General features: G+C 41.8%; 1 protein-coding gene across 50 annotated transcripts in view; it reads right to left on the reverse strand.

The window, feature by feature from the left end:
- Positions 1-25,042, reverse strand: part of AOPEP (aminopeptidase O (putative)) — a 332,941-nt gene that overhangs the window by 112,203 nt on the left and 195,696 nt on the right. For all 50 annotated transcript variants that reach the window (XR_012035345.1, XR_012035337.1, XR_012035356.1 and 47 more), the window contains 2 exons: positions 6,856-6,958; positions 5,923-6,030 (listed from right to left, as the gene is read on the reverse strand). Coding sequence is in view for 23 of the 50 variants with exons in the window: in XM_072835007.1 (XP_072691108.1) it covers positions 5,923-6,030; positions 6,856-6,958 (211 nt within the window). In the remaining 27 variants the exon portion in view is untranslated. The remainder of the gene's footprint in view (positions 1-5,922; positions 6,031-6,855; positions 6,959-25,042) is intronic.

Consider the following 25,042-nt stretch of genomic DNA (forward strand, 5'->3'; position numbering starts at 1 on the left):
AACAAAAATACAATCCACTAAAAAAGGGGGGGGGTGCGCAGAAATGTTACCAGCAGCATCCAAACAAGTAAAGAAGGACAGCTTCATGGCATAAACTTCAAAAGAAGACAACTAAGGAAAGAAACATAAGATTCCAACACAGGTCTCAGCCCTCCCTCTCTACCACCCCCAACCTCATGCTTAGCAGTAGGGGGACTGGTGAATTGCCCAAACCCTGCAAATTCTCACAAATACCCACACATTTGGAAAGAAACAGGAATATCTTTATCTTTCCTCCTTTCTTCGTCTTCTTCTTCTTCTTCTTTTTTTTTTTTTTTTGGTGACCATGAAGAGACTAGAAATGTTTATTGTAGAGAGATGAGCAAAAGTTGGGTAATAAAACCAAAGAGGATGCTCTTTGATGAACTGGAGACCTTCTAGAGCTCCATGTTGAACTCGAGAACCAATATTAATTGAGAAAATAGCTGCAGTGGGGAAAAAGCTGCACCCAAATTAGGTGAAGGAATCTTGGCTGGGAACATTTTACAGAATTTTAAGAGTTAGTGGAGCTAAATTCTTACAACAAAAGCTGTATGCAGCTCCAGTGGAGCTCTTCCCCTCCACCCCCTCCATGCATAACATCCAAGCTTCAAATTATAGCTCAGATGAAAGAAAACATGTCTACAAAAAGTTGGGAAAGAAATCAAGAATAATGTTCCAATACTTATGAGAATAAATAAAAGGTCAGGACAGGGCTACTCATGCTGAGAATAACCAAGAAGGAAAGTATGGCAACTATTCAGATTAATGTAACAAAAACCCACATAGAGAGACAGCACTAAGAAACATGGGATAAAAGACAGACTCCAATCTCGAAGAAAACATAATCCAAGAAACAGAAGAAAATTTTCTATGAATGTTTTACACTACAAAATAAATTAACAAAAGATCATAATAAGAACATAAAGACAGTAAAATGAAAGCTCAGAGACAAGATGACAGAACAACAAAATGAGACGAAAGGAGAGATTTCAAAGCAAAGGAAATAAATTAAGGACTAAAATAATATCAGTACAGGAAAATTAATAACACAGAAATAGTAGTAAGAATACAGAGAAAAATTAACAATAAAATTAGCAGTTATAACAATAATGTTATAACAATATTAACAATAAAAATAATGTCACTTGAGATAAACACATGCCAAAAAGACAAAAGGCATGGAGAACAAAGATGATATAACATAAGGATAACTGGTAATCTTAAAATCCAGAACCCTGCAAGGGAGAAAATCCTGAATGTGTTCAAACATACAAGTAAGACAATTTTGCTGAAAGAAGGAAGAACAGTAGGTAAGACTGGAAGTGCACACTCCTTTGCAGGAAAAAACAAAAAAAAAACAAAAAAAACTGATGCAGACTCATAACACCAAGATATTTTCTGAGTCAATTACTAAATGTCAAAGATAAAGAAAGAATTCTTCTGTCATCTGAGTGGCATAAAGAGGAAAAAGTAGGCTGACTTCAAAAGTTTCTACAGCAGGGTGCCTGGGTGGCTCAGTTGGTTAAGCATCTGCCTTCACCTCAGTCATCATCCCAGAGTTCTGGGATCTAGCCCTGCATGGGGCTCCTCACTCCGCCAGGAGTCTTCTCTTCCTACTGCCCTACTCATGCTCTCTCTTTTTCCCACTCTCTCTCTCTCAAATAAATAAATCTCTTTTAAAAAAAAGTTTCTACAGCAGGATGCCCAAGTGGCTGAGTTGATTAAGTGTCTGACTCTTGATTTTGGCTTGGGTCATGATCTCAAGGTTGTGAGATTGAGCCCATGCCACTCTTGGCATGGAGTCAGCTTATCCCTCTCCCTCTGATTCTCCCCCTACTCTCTTTCTCTCTCAAATAAATAAATAAATAAAATCTTTAAAAAATTTTCTATAGCATTATTAATCAGAAGGCAGTCAAGCAATAGCTGCAAAGTTCTGAGGAAATGGAAATGAGATCAGAGACTATTATACCCAGTGTGTGATTCAAATATAAAGGCAACAGACAAAAATTCTCAAGCACATAAGAACTCAAAAATCATAGAAGCAGTGAGTCTTCAACATAAATTTGGTAATAAAATTCAGCCAACAAAAAGTGGAATCAAAATAAGGCTTTCATGAATATAGATATATATTTTGAATTGGGAGAAAGGTAGTAGAAGTATATAATTGCTAATTCCCTCAGCTTTTACAGAAGTGAATAAATTGATGTTTTCTAAAAATGAAAAAATAGCTAAAGAGGAAAAAATAATTTCAACCTCAAAGATTTTTTTGTAATCATCCTTCTTGAATATATTAGAATCTTTTATGAAATAATCTCTCGTTTGTCTGAAGTTCAAGAAAGCTCTTTGCATTCACTTTAGTTTCTTTTCCATTATTAAATTTAAGCAAAATAAAATTTAAAACACTTCATTAAAAAGCACATACAAGGGGTACCTGGAGGCTCAGTTGGTTAAGTGTCTGCCTTCAGATTGGGTCATGATCCCAGGATCCTGGGATTGATCCCCACATCGGGCTCCCTGCTTGGCAGACAGTCTGGTTCTCTCTCTGCCCCTCCCCACTGTGTGGGCTCTCCCCCACCCCTCAAATAAATACATAAAATCTTTTTTTTTAAATGCATATAATGTAATCCTACTTTTATATAAAATTACTTCTTCATATATCTTTATATCTATATATGTGTATACACATATATGTACAGGTACATGTATACATATCATATAATATACCAAAAGAGAGAGATATAGTGCAATTTCTGGAATGAAGTTCACTTAATATTAATTATGGCCATTTATAGGTGGTGAGATTTTAAATAGTATTTCATATTCTTTGTACTTTTATGTATTGCTTGAGTTTTTTTTTACAGTGGTACTTGCAGAAATAGATTGATGGAAATAGATTGATGGAATAAAATTAATAGTCCAGAAATAAACTCTTACATTTACAGTCTATTGATTTTCAACAAGGATGCCAAGACAATTCAATGGAGGGAAAGAATAATCTTTCAACAAATGGTTATGAGAGAACTGAATAGTCACATGCAAAAGAATAGAATTAGATCCCTACCTCACAACATATATAAAAATTACCTCAAATGAAAAAAAAAACCAAAAAACCCTCAAATGGACAAGAGACCTAAATGTTAAGAGCTAAAGCTATAAAATAAAACACTTAGAAGAAAACATAGAAGCAAATCTTTATAGCTTTCAATTAAGCAATGGTTTCTTACATATGATAGCTAAGGTATAAGCAACCAAAGATAAAAAAGATAAATTGGATTTTATCAAAATTAAAAGCTTTTGTGCTACAAGAGACAAGAAAGTAAAAAGACAACCCATAAAATGAGAAAAAATATTTGCAAATCACATATTTGATAGGGCACCTGAATCTGGAATATATAAAGTATAACTCAAAAACAAAAGACAATGCAAATAGAAAATTGGCAAAGGATCTAAACAAATATTTCTCCAAAGAAGATATACAAAAAGCCAATGAGCACATAAAAAGATACTCAACATCTGGGTGCCCGATTGGCTTGGTAAGTTGGTAGGTCCGTAGAACATGGATCTCTTTGATCTCAGGGTCATGAGTTCAAGTGTTCGGTGTGGAGCCTTCTTAAAAAAATGCTCAACATCATTAGCTATCAGAGAAATGCAAACTAAAACCACAATGAGATACCACTTCACACCGACTAGGATGGCTATTATCAAAAGAACAGAACAAGTGTTGGTAAGGATGTGAAGAAATAGAACACTTGTGTACTGTTGGTGAGAATGTGAAATGGTGCAGCCACTGTGAAAAACAGTATCGAACTTCCTCAAATATAATTAAAAGACAAGAAGACAGGAACTCAAACAGTTATTTGTATGCTGATGTTCATAGCAGCATTACTGACAATAGCCAAAAGGTGTAAATAACCTAAGCATCCACCAACAAAATGTGGCATAACAAACAATGAAACATTCAGTCTTAAGAAGGAGGGAAATTCTGACACGTGCTGCAACATGGATGAAACCTGAAGACATTATGCTCAGTTCCAAAAGTACAAATATTCCACTTATATGAAGTATCTCGAGCAGTCAAACAGAAAGTGGAATGATAGTTTCCAGGGCCCTGTTGGGGGAAGTGGGGGAAACAAGGTGGTTATGCTTAATGGATACAAGTGTCAATCTGGGAAGATTAAAACATTCTAGAGATGCCTGGTGCTGACTGCTGCACAACAGTGTGAAAGTACTTAATGTGCTGACCTACATGTTTTACAATGATTAAAATGGTAAATTTTGTTAGGCAGGCTTTACCAAAGTTTAAAAAGTAAATATTGAAATAAAGAAAGAGGAATGAAGTGCTGCTCCATGCTACCACATGAACCGAGAACACACTGAGCTGCAGGAGAGAATCCAGCACAAAAGGCCACATATTCTCTGATTCTGTTTATGTGGAACATCCAAAAGAGGCAAATCCACACTGATGGACAGTAGGGTAGGGCTGGCCTGGCGCCGGGGGGAGGTGGACCTGGGGCAGTGACAGCTAATGGGCAGGAGGCTTCTTGTGGGACTGATGAAGATGTTCTGAAAATGACAGAGTGGTGAGGGTGCACAACCTCTTGCATGTCTGGGAACCACTGACTTGCATACTTTAAAAGGGTGAAATTTATGGTATACGAATTATAACTCAATAAAGCTGTCATGAGAAACCAATAAAGTTGTTGTTCAGAAAAGATAAACAAAAGAAAACCTGAATGACCTGGTGGAGAAGGCACTGAGTGTTCCACAGGAGGCTGACATCAGAACCTCAGAGGTCATGGACATACAACGCGCTCATTTAACACTGAAGAAGCTCAGTGGGCAGTGGTTTTAAGCATTGGGAATTTGGGCATATCAGTCCACCAAGACTGATTAGTCTACATAAGACTTCTGAGCCTCTTTTCAAGATACCTTTCCAAGTATATGTTTAGGAAGACCCTACTTTCCCCTGAACCAAAAGAAAAAAAAGAATGTAAGGGCAAGGGACAGTCATCTCATCTTGTTTCACTCATGCTACTCCCTTCATATGTGTTCAGGTTGTACATACACATATGTCACATCTAACACTGTGGACAATGTGACTTCAAAACTGTGTATGAGCACCACTGTCACATATCAAAAATACCCGTCACACCAATCTGTGTTGAGACCACATCCTTCGAGCACTGTTTTCAGAGCCTCTCCTTTGCTAACTTTCTTGCTATGTGCAGCTCACAGACACCAGTATAAGCTGACAGTGTCTTTCTCTGATAGTTCTGTGGCCAGGCTGTCTGAATATTTCAGAGTATCTTCTTATTAAGAGATTTGTTGATCAAATATATATGCCACATGTATGGTGTGCCAATTGTATATTAGGTACTGGTAAAATAAAGAGCATGGTCTGGCCTTGTTGAGCTTATGCACAGAAGGAGGAGGAAGAAAAAAAAACAAAAGGGACCCCCCCCAATGACAATATAATTATGAATAATGGCAATGACAATGAAGGCAATGACAACAGCAAAGGGAAGAGAATAACAGTGAGTGCATATCTGTGCAGCTGGGGTGACTCTGAGATTGTGGTGTTCCAGCTAAGACAAAAGGATAAGAGGAAGCCAACTTTGCAAAGATCATTCCACGTAGAGGGAAGAGCAGGATTGTGTTGGTTTTGTTTTTAAGGTCACATAAGGTAGACTATCCACATCCCTGTGCACAGGACAGTTTTGGGTTACAGTCTGTCCTCTCTAAAACAACACCTTTCTGGGTCCACTTTGTTAACTCCCTATTTTTCCTACTGCATTAAATCGTAAATCTTTTCCCTACTTTTTGATACTCACATAACCTAGTCCCCACATGCCACACTCCCTCCAATTATGTATCATGGACTTGTGACGACACATAAATTACCTGGGAAAGAATCAACTGCCCATGAAATGTGTGCACAAATTTTCTTAAAAATGCAAAATAGGTGTCATCTCCAAGTCTTTGGGCAAGAAACCGGAGAAGGAAATAGCCCTAGAAGGAAGAAAAAAATAAAGATGCCTATCACAGGTTCATAAGAACACTGCTTACAACAGAGCCAACTCTAACGTACCCACCAGCGCTTTCTGCACATAGAGGAAGTCCTGTCTGATATGCCCCAGGCTGCCCTTCATATCTTTACCAGTAGGACTGTACCTGGAAATTAAGGAAAACTATTTTGTTCTCAACCATTCTATTAATGGTATCACCATCTCATTTTTCCTTGGTTTGTACGAAGCCTTATGTGTGTCATGGACCAAAAGTCAAGAGGGGTCCAGCTCCTGTCTCTCTCAGCTAGCAGGAAAAGTTTTAATAACACAAAATACTTCTTTATTCCTCCTGTCTTCTACTTGGAACCTAACAGCAATTTCGAGATTCTGCTCTTCAAAACTGACATGGAGCAGAGGAAGGGATGTACAGGGCAGGGAATCTGATTCATGTCTAATTTTGGGGGTATGAAATGTTTTAATTATTGGATGTCAGATACCTACCCAGTCAAATGACATTACAATGTGGATAATCTTTTTGTTTTGCCCCAGCCATGTTTATAGGTTTACACATATAACCTAAAAAGTGTTGCCCCATGGGGATCCCTGGGTGGCTCAGCAGTTTAGCACCTGCCTTCAGCCCAGGGCTTGACCCTGGAGTCCCAGGATCGATTCCCACATCGGGCTCCCTACATGGAGCCTGCTTCTCCCTCTGCCTGTGTCTCTGCCTCTGTCTTTCTCTGTGTCTCTGATGAATAAAAAATAAAATCTTAAAAAAAAAAAAAAAGTGTTGCCCCATAACAACTGGCTTCTGCCACTTAGATGTACTTACCTTTAAATAATGAACCTGCATGAAGACCTTCTCAGGATTGAGCCCATGTTTGATGACAGATGATCCTGAGTCACTCACGTGGCCAGTTTTCTCTTTATTGGGTCTAAAATGATGCAGTAAAATTTTGTTTAAGTATGCACATTCTTCAATAATTAGACTATAATATCATCTTATTTCTTATTTTCAAAGTTGCTCAACAGTATCTGAGGTCTATTCAATTGTACCAGGTATAATTTAAAACAGTTTATATTACAAATTCATTTATTAAACAAGGAGGGATTTATATTTGGGTTGGCAACCCAAGGTTGGCTATTGGCAATATTTCACATCATTTTATCCAAGATTAAAGCTTGCCAGACCCTCAAGGAATCTGAGCTCCAATATGAATTATTTAAGAACCTATGGGATTTTCTTTTAGTGGGAGTGATGGACTGGGACATGCAATGGAAAATGCAGTTTTACTCAGAAGGGCAAAGAACTAATATCTTTTTTAAAAAATTCTGAAAGCCCCAATGTTGATCCACTTCGCTTAACTTGCATTTAAGCAGTTAAGGCTTAAGAAATATTTGTACTCTGAGTCCATTTTAGAATCTCAAAACCAAAAACAAAAGTCATACCAGCCCATGTTTTTAGAACAGGTAGAGGCATTAACAGCATACATTTTAACCTCCTCATTTCACAAATAAGGGAAACTGAGGCACCCAGAAATTAAGTCTGTGTCCCAAGTCTCAGAACTTGTTTTGATTCGTGGTGACATCAGCATTAAAACCAACCAATGTTTTCTTATCATCAAGGTGCTTTCCATTTTGCTCTATAACTTTAAGTATTTTTTTAATATTTATTTATTTATTTTAGGGAAAGGGGAGGGGCCAAGGGAGAGGGAGACAGCCTTAAGCAGATTCCCCACTGAGTGCAGAGTCTGAGGCTCCATCTCACAACTCTGAGATCAGGACTTGAGCCAAAACCAAGAGTCGATCACCACCCAGGCGCCCCTACAGCTTTAAGTGTTTTTAAAAATTCCTTTAAAAAATACAACTGGGTAATAATGAAGCTTCAAAAATCAGCTAAACAAAATGAGTGGCAAGGTATTTCCAGCTTTCAGCTGTTCTAAAACCAGTTACTGGACAGACTGAAGAGTGTGTCTTGGGGTGAGGGGAGGCAAGGGCTGACCAGAGGGTTGGCACATCAGAAGGGGAGGACTTATTTTTCAAAAGCAATGTGGTGTTACAAGGTACGTGGCCTTTGGAACCCGAGAGACCTGGTGTTGAATCTCAATCCCACTTCTTACTACTCCCTACTTACTGCCAGATTAAATTCTCTGACCCTCAATTTGCTCACTTGCAAATTGGGAATAATCCCACCTAACTCCCAAGGTCCTGTGGGGGTATAATTGAGATATTATACGCAAAGCCCAGAGCAAGGGCCAGGGCTATAAAAATTACTCAATAAACTTAGTAAAATATTGTAAAGTTGTTAGCAATAAATATTGCTAAATTCAAGGTTGGTCATCTGATGTTAGAAGTGATGGATTTCAGTGGTTCATCCACTTAATCCCATATGCTCACAGACACAAAGGCATAAGGATGCTAAATGGAAGTGCCTGAGGATGGCCCAGCTTGCCAATCTGGACCTTTGCAGTGTGTGCTAGCTGCTGAGCAAGAAGCCCTGATTAAATCTCTGCAGAGTATTCCAGGATGTTATCTTGGCAGATAGAAGGCATGAAACCAGCAGATTCCTAAGGCAGAGACAACAACCGAACACTAGAGCTAACTGCACAATTTTAATATTTGTGCTTGATCCCTGACTTACATATATGACCATACTTGCAGCAATAACTAGTCTCTTTCATCTTCATTTAAGACTCCATTGAAAAGCATCAGCTTTATTCCTGCTCTCAAGTTTGTCCTAGGACTGAGTGTTTTTATAAAGAAAGCCACCCTGGCTTTGATAGGGAAAGCCCACCACCCATAGCCTTAGCAGGTGGAAGGCTTCTCAGAGTCGGCCTGAATTCAAACCAGCTTTCCCACCCCCAAGAGACAGACTTGCTTGAGCTTCTCATGCCTTCAGCTTTGTACTGAGACTATGAGAAGGGGAGGGACCCAGAAGACAGATGTAAGTCTCAGCTCCAAAGGCTGGTTTCTAGTTCAAGCTCCTAGTGATGCCTGTAGTTGGTGCTTTTTTTCCCTTTGTCTAAATATGTCCCTCCAGAAAACATCCTTCTCTTACTTTCTTCTTTCACCTTCTCCAAATGAAGAAGTGTTCAAGAAAATTCTTTTAGGCTGACAGCATCCAAGGCAAATGTACAAGTCTCCAAGAGATTCCTTTTAAAGTAGACATCGTGCCAAAGAAGGCAGTGCACCACGCAAGCTTTATGAGAAATTAAAGGGAATGGTTTTTAAGAGGAAGAGATACTCCACGAGTGGGAAAAAGGTGGCTCCCATTTCTGTGCTACTCTAGTCCTCATGATGCCACTTATCCTAGAAGATAAAGCAGAGAGAGAGCAGGAAACAAATTAACTCCCCGTTCATGCAAAAACCAGATGACTCTCACAGGTGAGTGATAGAAGGCATGTCCAAAAAGAGTACACGCCAATGTATGAATGCATTTAAATAATGAACGGGCAAAACAAACCAATGGGGATAGAGACCAGATTAACCACAATGATGGTTACCCTTGGGGGTAACCAGTATTGACCGAGCAGGGAAAAAATAAGGTTTCTGAGATGCTGGTAATATTCTATATATTGATCTAGGTGGTGCTTTCACAAGGATACATAGTAAAAATCTACTGAGTTATCTAGAAATATCTATGTACTTTACATATGTTACATTTCAATCAGAAAGTTAAAAAAATAGATGCACACAATGCAGTACAAGTTTTGAGAATAGAAGGGAATCAATCTAGAAAAGGAGCTTTGCTATTCATGGGCCATGAACACGTGACGAGCGAGGATTAACAAAGCCCTATGCATCTGAGCCACTGATGCTGTTTTTTAAATGATGCTGGGAGAGGTAGAAAGAACTGTGGCAGATACAACTGGCTCAGTCCCATTCTCATCTACCTTCCTTCTTGCCTCTTATAAAATTAAATCTGAAAAGTGAGCATTTGACTTTCACAGTGAAATGCTCACTTTCCAAGTGTCCTGGAACGCTTAGGCCTCCCCAAGATCCATGGTAGCTATGCCGAATATAAGTGTCAAAACTGAGACAAGCTGCGTACCCTCCCTCAGCACCCCCACCTATAGAGAATGTGATGAGGCGATGAGGCTCAGATAATTTGGAAGCACTTTGTAAATGCCAAAGTGTTAAGCATCTCTTTAACATTGTACACCAGTGTTTCTTTCCTTGGCTGAAATACATGGAATGTGAGAGATCAAGTTACCAAGGTCGTTTGGGCTTAAATGTGCTTGGTGTCTGTTGTACCTGGCACCAAATGTAACAACCAAGATTAGCATGACCTTTCCCTTCCTGCCTCCTGGCTTTTCTGCTGCGCTAAGAAGCAATATGGACATTTAAAGAGCTGTCAGATAGCAGTGATAGTTGATACACAGTGACTGGACTAAGAATCAAATCTCCTGAAGAAGGGGGTGATTCTGCAGGAGTATCATCAAAGGTGGGATTTGGGACAAGGCCTCTGAAAGGTGCTCAGGCGTGTCAGCGTGGGTCTGAACACCTACTGCTCTGCCACAGCCCAGACGGGCCGTCTGCCAGCATCCTGCATCTCATACCCCTCGGCGGTAGAAGTGAGAGCCACAGGATATCTTCATCTACAAATTCGCTCCTGTAGTGCCTGAGCCAGAAACGAAGCACCCCCAAAACGAGGCAGAAAGAAATGAGACAACATCCCTTCAGCATTTCAACATATTTGTCTGTCTGTCATTCACAACTGACTGCAAGGTATGAAGGGCCGGGAACAGGGCCTCATCACCCCACCATAATGCAGGAGGTTAAACACTACCCTCCTGCAGAAACTGGCCCCATGGTGTTTAGCTGAGCCCCAAACACACGTGTGAGACATGCAGGGAAGCAGCATAACATAATGGTTAAGAGTTCAGATGTGAATCTTGTCTTTGCCACTAAAGTGCCACACGAGTCACTCAACCCCATGAAGTCAGTCCAATCCTTCATCTGCAGAAAGGGGACAGTGATCGTGACGACACCCTCATTAGGGTGCCGCAGCACCCAATAGTGCTTAGCCAGTTCCTGTTGACATTTGGTAAGCAGGGCATGAATGCTGCTATTATCATAGGGCATCCCGACTGGAGTTCAGGCTGACCCTGCCTCTCACAGGCAGAGATATTCACAAGACATCTCACATATTCTCATCAGGGGAAGCTGGGCAAAGGGCACATAGGACCTCTTATTTTAGTAGCTTCTCCTCAGTCTAAAATCACTCCAAAATAAAAAGCATTTTAAATAAGACAGGAAACATAAATGAGCCCTTCCACTTTCCCTTTGTGAAACCTAACTTTGAGTATAAACCCTTCAGGGGTTGGTCTTTTAGGCTGCTCTTTGCCAAATCTTCAGAAAGCAACAGAAAGAAACAACAAATATCAGGCATTGCCTAAAGTTCTAGTGAGCTCGGTCTGGGCAGATTCCTGACACACAAGCCAATGGTCTACACCAGTCTGTGAGAAGATTACTACATTTCTGTGGAATGATTCAAGTAGAGGAATCCTATATCCTACACTGATTTTTGCAACAGTCTTCCCATCTATAAAATGTGCATCCTTGCCATCGACTTGACTTCGGATCACACTACCAGAGAGAAGCAGACACAATGTCATGCACACCTTTAACTAATGATGTTGTATTGTGTCAGAGCTACTGTTTGGCAAGTTTGATTATCTGTGTGGTTTTCACAATGGATTTAACAGTTACCCAGCCTGAAGGTTCTTCCTCGTCAGGGACCATTATCCTGTAGCCAACACAGCAGGATATTGCTCTGGTGTTGAAAAAGGCAATTGCTAAGATGATTTAAGACAGAAGGATGCTTCCCTCCGGAGGAACCAGAAAAAAGTGACCAAGGTATATTCTGTCCCCTGACGGTAAAAGGAGCCAGCGGTTGGAATCTATGGAAGGAGAAGTCAGCTGCTGAAGGATGTGACAAAGAAAGATTCTATAGTTAGCAGAACAGTAGAAAACACGAACGGAGTCCCCAAATTTTGATTAGTCCCGTAGGAAAATGAAAAATGAATTTAGAAAAGAAGTAATGAGCATCAGTACACAACCACAACAGTCCTCAGGTTCTGAGTGACCATAAATCAGAAATTCCTAAGAAACAAAATCCCAGAGGAAAAAACAAAGAACAGAGTAATACAATGGCCTAAGCCATGTATCATCACATTCAACACAGCAAAAGAAAATTTCGACATGTTTTCAAAGGAGATGAGGGGGGGATCCCTGGGTGGCTCAGCAGTTTAGCACCTGCCTTCAGCCCAGGGCGTGATCCTGGAGTCCTGGGATGGAGTCCCATGTCGGGCTCCCTGCGGGGAGCCTGCTTCTCCCTCTGCCTGTGTCTCTGCCTCTCTCTCTCTCTCTCTGTCCCTCATGAATAAATAAAGATCTTTAAAAATAAAAAAAAATTAAAAAAAAAGGAGATGAGGAAAAAACAGAGGGCACAGACCCCATTATAACTGTGGGGGATGTTTCCTTAAGATGAATTTTCAGAGGACATGTTCAAAAGATGGAAGAGATGCTGGAGAAAGAAGAAGAAAAAAAGACGGCTAAATATAAGAGCCCAGAGGCTGTAAAATCCTTGCCAGGAAGGCAAAAAGTCAGAATGAACTGATGCTAATGGAGACTGTCCAGGACAACAAAAAGGGGCTTTAGAAGTAACGTTCAGAGCACAAAGACCAGGTGTTAAGAGGTGACAGAAGCAATGAACTACTTGACTCTCACTTTGCTTTAACTTTCCTGCTAAGGAGAATGATGTACATGGCACAACAAGCATTGCTCTGTGGGAACTGCTGCCTGGGACAGGTGAAGGGGACTCCCTCTTTCAAGAGTTCTGACATGCCACAGCTCTGAAAGCTTCTACTGGTGACCACATACCTCTGGGGGTATCATCATGGAGACAATGGGGAAGGGATTGGTGGAGACAGACAAATGGTATTCTGATTTGCTAAGAAAGAAGGGATAAGAGGAGGGAAGACAAAATTCATGACTGGGTTATTGAACAGAAAGCTTGTGCACACTTAGAACAGAAAATGATGAACTACTGGAGTTAGCATGGGATCTAGAGGGCCGCTTCCAGAAATTCACTGTGGGCATCAGGCATCCTGGCTTCTTTCTACAGGGCAGCTGATAGAATGGATGCAGAAGTGTGAGTGTATGGAGGTTGTTTCACAGGCTTGTAGGTTAAAAAATAGAACCCAAGGCTATTGAATAAATACTTGCTAGAATCCAGGTACAGGAGGGAGTAGTACTTAGGGATGATGTATTGGTATAACAGATTTGCATTTCAGGCCAAGCTGGGAGTCTAGCTAGTTGATTGACAACATCCACGGTCAAGAACAAGCACAGGCTGAAATGAAGATCCAAAATTAGTCAGACAATAGTTAACAAGGACAAAAGGGTTTTAAAAATTAAGCCTTTGCCTATGAAAAAGATTTAGTATATTAAATTGTAAACTCAACATGCTGCAAGAGGTGATTGATGTGGCTGGCTTCCAACACAATAACCACACTGGGAGGTGGGCTCAACAGGAACAATGACAATGTAGCAGGAAGTACTGCTGGTGAGGAGGTCAGACAGCGTGCAGAGCAGTGGTCAAGAGCTGGGCTCTGGAGCCAGACTTTCCTCTACGTTCATCGTAGCTCACCACTTACTAGCTATGGGAACATGACCCAATGCATAACACCTCTATGCATTGGTCTCTTCATCTGTCACATGGGAAGGAAGATGGTACCAGTACCTTTCTCATTGGGCCATTTTGAGGACTAAATGAGATAATGTATGTAGAGTGCCTAGGACGGTGGCACATCAGAAGCATTTAATGAATATTACTAAGGAGAGAAAAATGCATGTGGGTTGGAACAGTAAGAACACCACGAGAAGGTGCACAATACTGGTTTAAAATGAAATATGGTGTATATGTGAATGCATCTAACTTGATCAGTGCTGGTCCATTCTTTTCTGGTTCAGCCAGACAAGGCAAGCAGTAACAGCCTCACTGCATTCTTCACAGGCATAACCTCAAACAGAGTGCTGTGTTCAGTTCAGGTGTCACATTTGGAAAGGCCAATGTTAATGAAGACAACAACATAGGACGAAGCCCAAGAAGGTAAGAATTCTCTCAACCTTGCATTATGAAGGACAAATTTCCAAAATCTGTGACCTAGTGACTAGGAAAGGAAATGACAGTGGTCTTCAAATGTGTGGATTTATTTGTGGGAGAACAAAGCAAATCCTATGCAACTCTGGAGGTAAGTAAGATGACCTGGCGGGCCTTACAGGGAGGCAGGTTCGGGCCCAGTCCGAGGAAAGCCATTGTAAGATGGGTGTACTCAACAGGGAAACTGCTGCTTGCCAGAACAGGGAGAATCGGATCCTGGAAATTTTCAGTAGAAGCTGGGTGGCTGTCTGTCAGCGATATGGAAGGTTAGGCAAAATCACTTGTAAGGTCCTTTCTGATCCTAATATTCTATGATTTTAGGAGATAAAACAGCCCAGAATAATTTCAGCTGCAGCATTTCAATGCGAAACAGTGTTCAGCCACTGCAGCGAAGTCAACAGGTTTGCTCTGTAGCCTTGGTTATTCCAAATCAGCACCAAGGGGGATCATGATTAAAACCAACAAAAAATACCTAAATGAATTAGAGGAAACTTAACTGAATTTTATTCAACCGCACATATTTGGGGATAGATTTAGCAGAGGAGTATCGGATTCAAGCAGTAAGAGGCTTTCGTTATCCTGTCTACTGTGTTGTAGTCTGGGGACAGGGGGAAGGAGAGAGAGGTACATATCTGGTAAATCAGAGCTGGAATCCTCCTAAGCCAGGTTTAAAGGAGCCCCATACCCTTTTAGGGCTAGAGTGATCATAATGAAATGCAAGCTGTCAGTCGGCCACACACATTCAGAACACAGGAATAGGGCAGCCCAGGTGGCTCAGCGGTTTAGCGCCGCCTTCAGCCCAGGCAGGGCTTGATCCTGGAGACCCGGGATTAGTCCCACGTCAGGCTCCCTGCATGAAGCCTGCTTCTCCCCTGCCTGTGTCTCTGCGCCTCTCTCTCTCTCTCTCATGAATAAATAAATAAAATCTTAAAAAAAAAACACACAGAAATACAGAGAACTTGGAAATTACAGGAGACAAAAGTAGAAAAGGTAACAAGGGAAAACTTTTTTTGTACTGCATCGAAAAAATTCCATGACTCCCTACTGGAAAGAGGCAAATGAGACAAACACTGGCTTCATTTCGTAAGGGGAGGCTAGAAGCGCTTTTTGAACACCAACAGCACGTGTAGTGCTATGTGACGAGAGAGTGGAAGGGTTCGTCTCATGACTCAAAGAGGAGCAGAGGGTCTGTGAGAGCTGGGGAAGGATTTTACCCTCCTGGGTGGAGGGTGGCACAGCACCATGGCCCAGGGGACCACAGTGCAAGGAGTCTTGCCTGGGTTTGAAGCCCACTGTATACCAGTATATAAAACAGGATGAGTAGTTGGGAGAACAGCTCTCTTCCCAGAGTTGGGGGCAACTGTGTATGATGTAGGGCTTATATTTAACATGTTGTGCATTAACAGTGAGACCATTAACCACAGCATTGTTGGTAAAAGCAAAAAGCTAGAAATCACTGAAATGTCCAATGGTTACTGGAGGGGTCCTTTCTCGGAAGTGAATCATCTGTAGGTGGGGTTGTGATACCACAGACAGTATGGAGATGTCTTCCAGGCATTTGGTGATAGAAATAGTTCCTTGGGTCCCATCCAGTGCCCCGAGGACAACAGTTGCCTCCTACATTGCTAGTCAACCTTGCTAAGACCACAATGATCATATGAGATATTATAAAATATCCAATGATTTCCATCAATCCTTCTCATTTATTTTTTAAATTGAGATATAATTTACATATCATAAAATTCACCATTTAAAAAAAAAGTACAGTTCACTGTTTTTAGTATATTCATGAGGTTGTATAACCATCAGCAGTACCTAACCACAGAACATTTTCATCACCCATGAAAAGACTCCACATCCAACTGGCAGTCATTTTCCATACTCCCTTCACCCCAGTCCCTGACAAACATTAATCTACTTGTCTCTAAGGATTTACCTATTCTAATTATTTCAGATAAATGGAATCATACAGCATGTGGCCTTTTGTGACTGGCTTCTTTCACTTAGCATGTTTTCAAGATTCATTCATCTTTTTAGCATGTAACAGTACTTCATTCCTTCATATGGCTGAATGATATCCCACTGTATGAGTATAATGCATTTTATTTATCCATTCATCTGCTGATGGACATTAGAATTGTTCCCACTTTTGGCTATGAAGAATAATGCTTCTATGAACATTTGTGTACACATTTTTGGGTGGATTTGTGTTTTCGTTTCTCTTGGGTAAATAACTAGGAATAGAGTGGCAGGGTTGTATGGTAACTCTACGGGTAATTTGAGGATCTGTCAGACTCCTTTCCAAAGGAGCTGCACCAACTCACTCCCACCAATAGTGTACGAGGGTTCAATACCCGCCCCCCAGACATTTCCAGCACCTGTTCTTATCTGTCTTTTCAGGATAGCTGTCCTGGTAGGTATGAAATGATATCTCCCTGAAGTTTTGATCTGCATTTCCCCGATGGCTAGTGTGTCACACACCTTTTTATGTGTTTATTGGCTATTTGTGTCTCTTCTCTGGAGAAATGTCTACTTATATCCTTTGTCCATATTTCAATTAAGTTATTTCTCTTATTTTTGAACTAGAGTTCTTTACACATTCTGGTTACAAGTCCCTTAAATATATGATTTTCAAATGTTTTATTCCATTTTGTGGGTTGTCTTTTCACTTTCTTGATGGAATCCTTTAAAACACAAAAGTTTTTAATCTTAATGAAGCCCAATTTATTGATTTTTTTTCCCTTTGGTCCCTTGTACTTTAGTTTAGGAAACTGTTGCCTAATCCAAGGCCATGAAGACTTACTATACTTATGCTTTTTTTCTAATAGTTTTATGGTTTCAGCTCTTACATTTAGGTCTTTGATCCATGTTAATTTTTGCATGTGGTATGATGCAGAAGGTCTAATTTCATTCTTTTGCATGTGGATATCCAGTTGTCCCATGGCCATTTGTTGAAAGGACTATTCTTTCTCTCACTGAATGGTCTTGGCACCGTTGTCAAAAACCAACTGACCATAAAAGAAAGAAGAGTCTGTTTCTAGACTCTCAGTTTTATTCCATTGGTCTTATATGTCTGTTCTTATGCCAGCATCACACTATGTTGATTACTGTAGCTTTGTAGTAAGTATTGGAATTGAAAAGTGTGAGTCCTTGAACTTTGTTACTCTTCAAGATTATTCTGGCCACTCTAGGTCCCTTGAATTTCCATATGAACTTTAGGATCAGCTAGTCCATTTCTGCAAAAGAAATAGCTGAAATTTTGACACTGGCTCCACATATCAATATAGGGAGTGTTGCCATTTTACCAATCATAAGTCTTCCAATTCATGAACACAAGATGTTCTTCCATTTGTTTGGTTCTTCTTCCATTTCTTTCAACAATGTTTTGTAGTTTACAGTATATGTATTGCACTTTTTTGCTAAATTTATTCCTTAATATTTAATTTTTTATGTTATTATCCATGAATTTGTTTTCTTAATTTCATTTTCAGATTATTTATAACTAGTGTATAGATAAACAATGGACTTTTATATATTGATCTTGTATCCTGTAACCTTACTGAACTTTTTTATTAGTTCTAACAATTTTTTGCAAGGATGATTCCTCAGGATTTCCTATATATAACATAATGACATCTGCAAAAAGAGATAGTTTTCCTTCTTCCTTTCCAACCTGGATATCTTCTATATCCCTTGCTTGCCTAACTGCCTTGGCTAGAACATCCAGCACAATCTTAAGCAGAAGCATAATCTCTCTTTTTAATTCTTTCTCTCCTCAACCATTGACTTAAAAGAGGAAGAAGCCCCTATAAAACTGCATTTTAATGTGTAGTAAAATATTCTTCTTCTGTGTCTTTGCAGCAGGCCCAGTCAAATACCTTGTTTTTTTGTCAGCCATTCTAGGTCAAAACTATTGGCCAAAACACAAACCAAATGGTGGTGTCAGAGGGAAGGGTACAGAGAGGATGAGAGTTTTTCTGAACAGGAAACTAATGTTCATTAGCCAAGTATGTTGTGTTCATCATGCTAGGACTGGCTGAGTTGCATGAAATGTCCTCAGAGGATGGGCAAAATAAGAGTGAATTATTATAGATTTGTTTATGTACATGAATGATTTTTTTAGGAAAATATCTCACAGGCAAAAAGGGTTATATATCAGTGCCACACAGGGCAGCAATACAGAAGTATCCATATATACTTAAAAATTTTATTTTCAGAAAGATTCACAAGAAAATGCTAGCAGTGATTATCTTAGGGTGACGACTACAATGGTGGGGATGGAATTTTACACCTTTCTAAACTGTTTGGGTTTTCCTATTATGTACTTTTATTACAGAAACAAAACAAAAACCCCCAAGACCCCACCCCAAATCATGGTTAACTAAGCAGTGATTATGAACTGTTTTATTTCTTCTTTATGCTTTCCTGTATTTAAAAAACCCCACCAAATGTAACTGCAAAAATGAAACACCATGTACAGTAAATATGTAATTAGGAGCCTATCAAGAAGAATTCTATCCCTCCCTTACAAATACCTGAGTGATGAGTAACCAGGGAATGGTCTAGGAAAATGAACAGGGAATGTTATTTGAGTTCAAATATGCAGGACACGTCCGTCATCTTTGCTGGGTAAAAGAAGTGAGAAGTGAGAGTGTCCCTCCAACAGGAAACAGGAACTGAGTGGCCAGCTCCGGGGGATAGAGCTGGCCTTCGAAACAGGAAAGGGCAGAGTCTGTTTCTGGCTAGCTGAGAGCCTTAAAGTTTTTCAGAAAATGCTGGCACAGGTACAGCACCATCCTGTCACGAAAGGGTAGCAACTATCTACACAGCTAGCTTGCTAGTGACTGTGGTTCCGAAAAAGAGAACTAGGCAGAAAAAATGGGGTGAAGGGGTTCCCAGGCCTGAGGGATGGAGAATAGGAATTCCCAAATACACTGGGAGAGGCCTCAGGAACTACACAGGCCAGTGCCAGTGGTTGGAACTCAGGTAAGAACTCTCACGAAGCTGTAGAGGCAAGAACTGCTTTCTTCTCAGGGCTGCGGTCTGATTCTGCACAGAATACCAGGGGATTGTACCGAGTGGAGCCAGAGGGGACATCAGCCTGGCCCTAATGACAAGATTAGATGAGAAGTAGGTTCCAGGAAGGTATGAAGATTGCATTTGTCTTAGAAGCATTGCCAAGTTAATTCTTACCTCAAGCTATTAGTTTCAGCATCTTTGTTTAACGTTCAGACTTTTTTTTTTTTTTTTTTTTGGTTAGTTTTTGCTTTTAATCTCATCGTTTCATTTGTAACCAGGCATCCTTGCCTCCTCTCTCTTCCATTTTTAAACATCCTCTTAACTTCTTAATAAAATTAACTTTTGGACATTCTAGCCAATTTCAAGTTAGTCAAGAGGAAAGGTAGGTGTTTCCAGGCCCTGGTTGGTAAAAAGACAGGAGCACGGTGCTTTTGTTGTCACCAGGGGAGGGTGGCAGCAGTGAAAGAAGAGATAGAAACCAGAAAAAGGCAAACAGAGAGCAGGGCTTGCTGTGGGGGCTGTGTCCTTGTGACAGTCCCTCTGTCACTTGTTGGGCAAACATTGACCAGGTGTCAGAGGGTCTAGATGACAGCACTTAACACGTTGAGTATTTACTATAGGATGAACCATTGGAAATTGACAATACTGAGCCTTTTTAGATCCCCCCAAAATGGCAATCCTCTGTGATTCAACCCAATACATGTATTCTAATTGATTTGCACGTATTCATCACACTATCCCTGACACTCAGCTATAAAGTAGAAACTATGGTGTTATCCTTCCCATGTTATAGTAAGGAGACCAAAGCTCACTGTGCTTGTGTGACTCTCTCAAGGTCACAGAGTAAGTTGAGGAGTCAGGATGGGATTCAAATCCAGGCACTCTGGCTTCCAAGCTTACTCCCTAAACCACAGATTATTCTCTGGAGAGAGCCCAGGCCTGCATTCTCAGATGGCGTTTCTCTAAAATGAGGCAGGACAACCAGCCTTTGGCCAAGAAGGAACTGGGGCTATTGCCTTTCACTCTGGTAAAGTCATAACAGACTTCACAAAGCCCACATATTCAACCACTTCCTTTAATGGGTCAGTCCTTATCTGCAATCAGAGAAAGCTTTACATCATATTATTAGAAGTCCTCTTTGAAGCTGTATTGACACTTCAACCAGTTTTGAATAGTTCCAAATGAGCGACTTAGAGCTTCAGGCCAATCAGGAAGAAGATTCCCAAGCTCTTCTCAACTCAGGTGCGGGTTCCTGAAATGGCCACCCAATTTCATCTGGCTTCTAGACTCTGTCTCTTTGATCATGTGTGATCTCACAGGCTGGGTAATCTTCCCAGAACTCCCATTTTCATTATGTCATTCTTGGAACTGATAATAGCTCCCCAGTGCCTGATGGTCACATGCAAACTCTTGAATCTGGCTTCTAAGGAACTCCTTTACTTGGCCTGTGCTTCCTTGGCCCCCTTCGGTCTCACAGGTTCCTGATGGCTATCCTTTCCAGGAAGCCCATTCCCACTTAATGCCCACTTCCGCCATTAATCCACTATTTATGGCTTTGCTCCTTGAGTTCCCTTCCTTCCCAGTCCCCTTCCCAGTTCCCTTCCTTTCCCAGTCTCAATGCTAGCCCTTCTTGCCATCCCAGTTCAAAGCTCTCACTTCTCAGTGGTCCTTCCTAGTTAAGCCTACCAAGAGTAACTCTTGGTCCTTACAACTCTGAGGATACAGCCTCAGGTTCTTCTATCTACTGTCTTGTAACCAATATTTCAACTCTGTAAAAAATATAGGAAGAACCTCACGGACAGAGAATGTCACCTGTGACATTCATTTCTTCTAGTTATCAAGGACCCATTCAGTGCCAAACACTGTGGTGAACAGAGGTAAAGAAGACAGTCCCTGGGTTCAAAAGGCTCAGGACCCAGAAGAAAGATGCATTAGGTTAGACCATATGAAATTTCTGTTTGTTAGGTTAAAAATGGCCAAATATTGGCAATATAACATGGCTCATTCTATATGTGCTGCCAAAGCAAGCACTTACATAGCTCATTCTAAATATATTTGTCAAATAACATAGTAAGATCAGGGATGGAGAGACAACCAGAACATTTAGCGGGTACAGAGGAGGGTCATGTGCTTGTCAGGGGAGAACCTCAGACTCTTGGAATGCAGTGATACCTGCTCTGAATCATGAGGACTTGTAGTCACATGACAACAGGGAGGATATTCTAACAGAGAAAACATTAAAACAAGGCAAGGAGGTAAGAAAAAACAGGCAGACAGCAGATGTTATCGGCTGCATTATTTCTCCAAAATTTTTATTTTGAAACCCTAACCCCCAGTCCCTCAGAAGGTGACTCAATTTATAGATAGGGCCTTTAAAGAGCTAGACAATGGTTGGTACCCTTTACAAGAAGGCAACTGGTTGGTACCCTTTACAAGAAGAGGAGACTCAGACTTACAAAGGGTCACCAGGAGTGCATACATGCAGAGGAAACACTGCGTGAGGACTCAGAGAGAAGGGGCTACCCACAGCCACAGAGAAAGGCTACAGAAGAAGCCAAACCTGCTGACACCTTGATCTTAGACTTTTATCCTCCAGAAGCATAAGAAATACATTTCCAGGGATCCCTGGGTGGTGCAGCGGTTTAGCGCCTGCCTTTGGCCCAGGGCACGATCCTGGAGACCTGGGATCGAATCCCACGTCAGGCTCCCGGTGCATGGAGCCTGCTTCTGCCTCTGCCTATGTCTCTGCCTCTCTCTCTGTGACGAAAGAAAAGAAAAGAAAAGAAAGGAAAGGAAAGGAAAGGAAAGGAAAGGAAAGGAAAGGAAAGGAAAGGAAAGGAAAGGAAAGGAAAGGAAAGGAAAGGAAAGAAAAGGAAGAAAAGAAAGGAAAGGAAGGAAGGAAGGAAGGAAGGAAGGAAGGAAGGAAGGAAGGAAGGAAGGAAGGAAGGAATACATTTCCACATACCAGTCTGTGCTGTTTTGCTACAGCAGCCCCTCCAAACTCATACCGTGGGGTTGTATATGAACTAAGTGAAGTGGCTGTCCCAAGGGCAGGAATGCTGGTGAGTGGTGCTGTGCCTGCTGTGTTAAGGAACCTGAGGTTTTTCCTGGAGATGAAGGGAAGCTTTTGGAGAGTTTTAAGCAACAAGGTGGCAGAATTAGAAGGTGTTTCAAGGCAGAGCTCTCCAGCAACAATGAAGGTGGATTTGGTGACTGGAGACCAAAAGATAAATTCGGAGGTTGTTGGATTGGTGGCAGCAAGTTATTAAGTTCTAACCAGGGAGACAGCAGTATTAGGAATGGAGAAGGACCCAATGGAGAATACCTAGAAAGAAAGTTCACAGTGATGCTGAAGCCCTCTGGGGTAAGGAGTGGAGTGGAGGGAGGAATTGGAAGACCCCCCGTTTTGACCTGGGATGAGCGTGGGAACCTGAACCACCACCGATGAGATTGCTGCCATAGAAGGCAAGCAGATGGGGCCCAGGGAGTGGGGGTACCAATGTGAGATGCCCATAACACGACCAGAAAGACAAGATGTCAAGTGGGTAGTTAAGCAGTCACATCTGACCTAGAAGAGAGAGCAAGGCTGGCCTGGAGATGTGGGAGCCTCCAGCAAAGAGGAGGGGTGTGGCCAGCAATGCCCATGCCCCACTCACAATCTGATAAAGCTACCCTTTATCGTCTCTGTGCACATCAACTCTTGGCATGCTCTCCATGACTCTTCATTAGATGTGGCTCTTGGCATGCTGAGCACGATTTGCCTACAAACACAAGAGTCAGAAGTACCTGGGAACGTGCACCTGTCAAAGCAATGGGGACAGGTGCAGGGGTATACACAGTCTGGGCTATACCCTGGTGGGGACAACTATGAGACTGATCCATGCCACCTCCAGAGCCATCCTGTGTGACGTGACTTGATATCATGGCACCCTGGCTTGGCCTCCTCCTCTTCTCCTCACTTCTACTTCCCATCCTGGGCATACTTGCTACTAAATCTCTTCCACATGAATCTTGTCTCAGGGTCTGCTCTTGAGGAATCCCGCCTACAATAGTGGGTATAGACGAGACCACTCTAGGAGGATGTGTGGCTAAGAGCAGAGCCCCCTGGGGAACACCAACTCTGAAGAGGTAGGGGAAGAGAAGGGAGGGACAGCAGAGGGGTACAGGAGAGCCAGAAGAGGTGCTGCCAGGAAAGCCAGGTAGTGGAGATTCCCAGAAGGAAGAGTTATCAATAGTACCAAACAAAGCAGAGGAGCTCCAATAATATAAAGACTGGAATATGTTTACAAAATCTGGTGATCATAAGGGCAAAATTAACTCAGGAAGAAAAATAGTTTCCCTAGACTCATGACCCTGGCCCATGGTCCAAAGTGATAGGAACTTCATTCTCCCCTCATATATGGATCCTCCCCTCCCTTCTTCTTCATGGGCAGAGGATCTAAAGCTCACTTAGACACATGTAAGTTCTAGATTTGCGTCAATGCACACACGTCGCCATTGCCACCTCTGGAATTAGAAACGTGTCTTGAGCTGTACTGAAACTGACAGTGGGCTCTTGGGCCTCCGAGAGGCAGGGGAGATGTGGATGTTGATGCGTTTATAGAACTGAAGGAAGAACATGTTAATGGACTTAGTTTTCCCTGGGGGACAGGAGGCAAGAGGAGGCAGGGAGAGTGAGGAGGAGCAAGGTCTGAAACCAACACCAAAGGCCACGGGGAAAGGAGCTACCCAGAGGAGAGGGAAGGTCTTGGTTCACAGCCTGCGGGGCTGGCGGTGCCTGAAGTGGGTGCATTGAGTCTGAGGCCCCAGGATGGAGGGGCGGCAAATGGGTGTGTGACAGTGACAAGAGACTCTCAGAGGAGGGTGGCTTGACCACGAGGCAGGTTTGGGTGGCGGTGAGTGGATGAGTCCCCACATGTGGGTGGGAAAATACTGCTGTGTTCTTCAAGGATCAGAAATTAAAATTTTGAGAAAACCGTCAGAGGTGAAAGCTTCATGTATACCGGAGGTACACACTTAAGACTAATCTCAAAAGTCTCGTCGTTTCAAATGGAACATGCAGCTTAGGCATCGTGCAGACTCACAGAGCCTGTAGGACACGCATTTCATCTTGGCTCCATCTCCAGAGGAGACTTGCATACTTGGGGCTCTCCTCGATTACTATGGGATGTCTCTGTGACCAGAGAATGAGGCATTTATGCAGAAGGAAGGACAAGATAATCCATATTTCTCCGGAATCATTGTCTGTGGGGGCAGCAGCTAGGAGAAAGAGCCACACAGATTCTAGGCCTGTCAGCGCCTCCTCAACATGATGTATTTTCACGTTTCTCTCAGCATGAGCTTGACTTTAACAATGAATCCAGAAAAGAGGGGAAGTGATAATAAATCACAAACAATAAAAACCAACAGCGATTTCTCCTGACCCCATCATAGCTCTTCCATCCCCGGACCGCCAGAGTATGGTAACAGAGTAAAGCACTTTAGAGAGAGAATGTGGGAATCCAGCAGGGCCCAGGGACCAGAAGCAAGGGAGCCTACAGAAGGCCCTTGGCATCTTCAGCAGCAAAAGTCTTGACTGCTACAAGGTCAAGGGTGGGCTGGGGCTGCGAACGACAGAAAGGGAAGTGGTGGCAGCCAAGCAGAATGAGACAGTAATAAGATCAGCTTCGCCTGGCACACGGTTGTGCCCAGAGTAGGCGGACAGGTGAGGGAGAGTCTGGGGAGGGCCACTGGGGTCTCGTCTGTGGGAAAAGCATCTTCAATAATGAACAAATGAGAAAAGGTGTGGAGTCAGTAATATGACCCCTAACCTTTTGAAACTATGAGCAAATTG

The sequence above is a fragment of the Canis lupus genome, chromosome 1, assembly GCF_048164855.1.
Source record: "Canis lupus baileyi chromosome 1, mCanLup2.hap1, whole genome shotgun sequence".
Taxonomy (NCBI): Eukaryota; Metazoa; Chordata; class Mammalia; order Carnivora; family Canidae; genus Canis; species Canis lupus.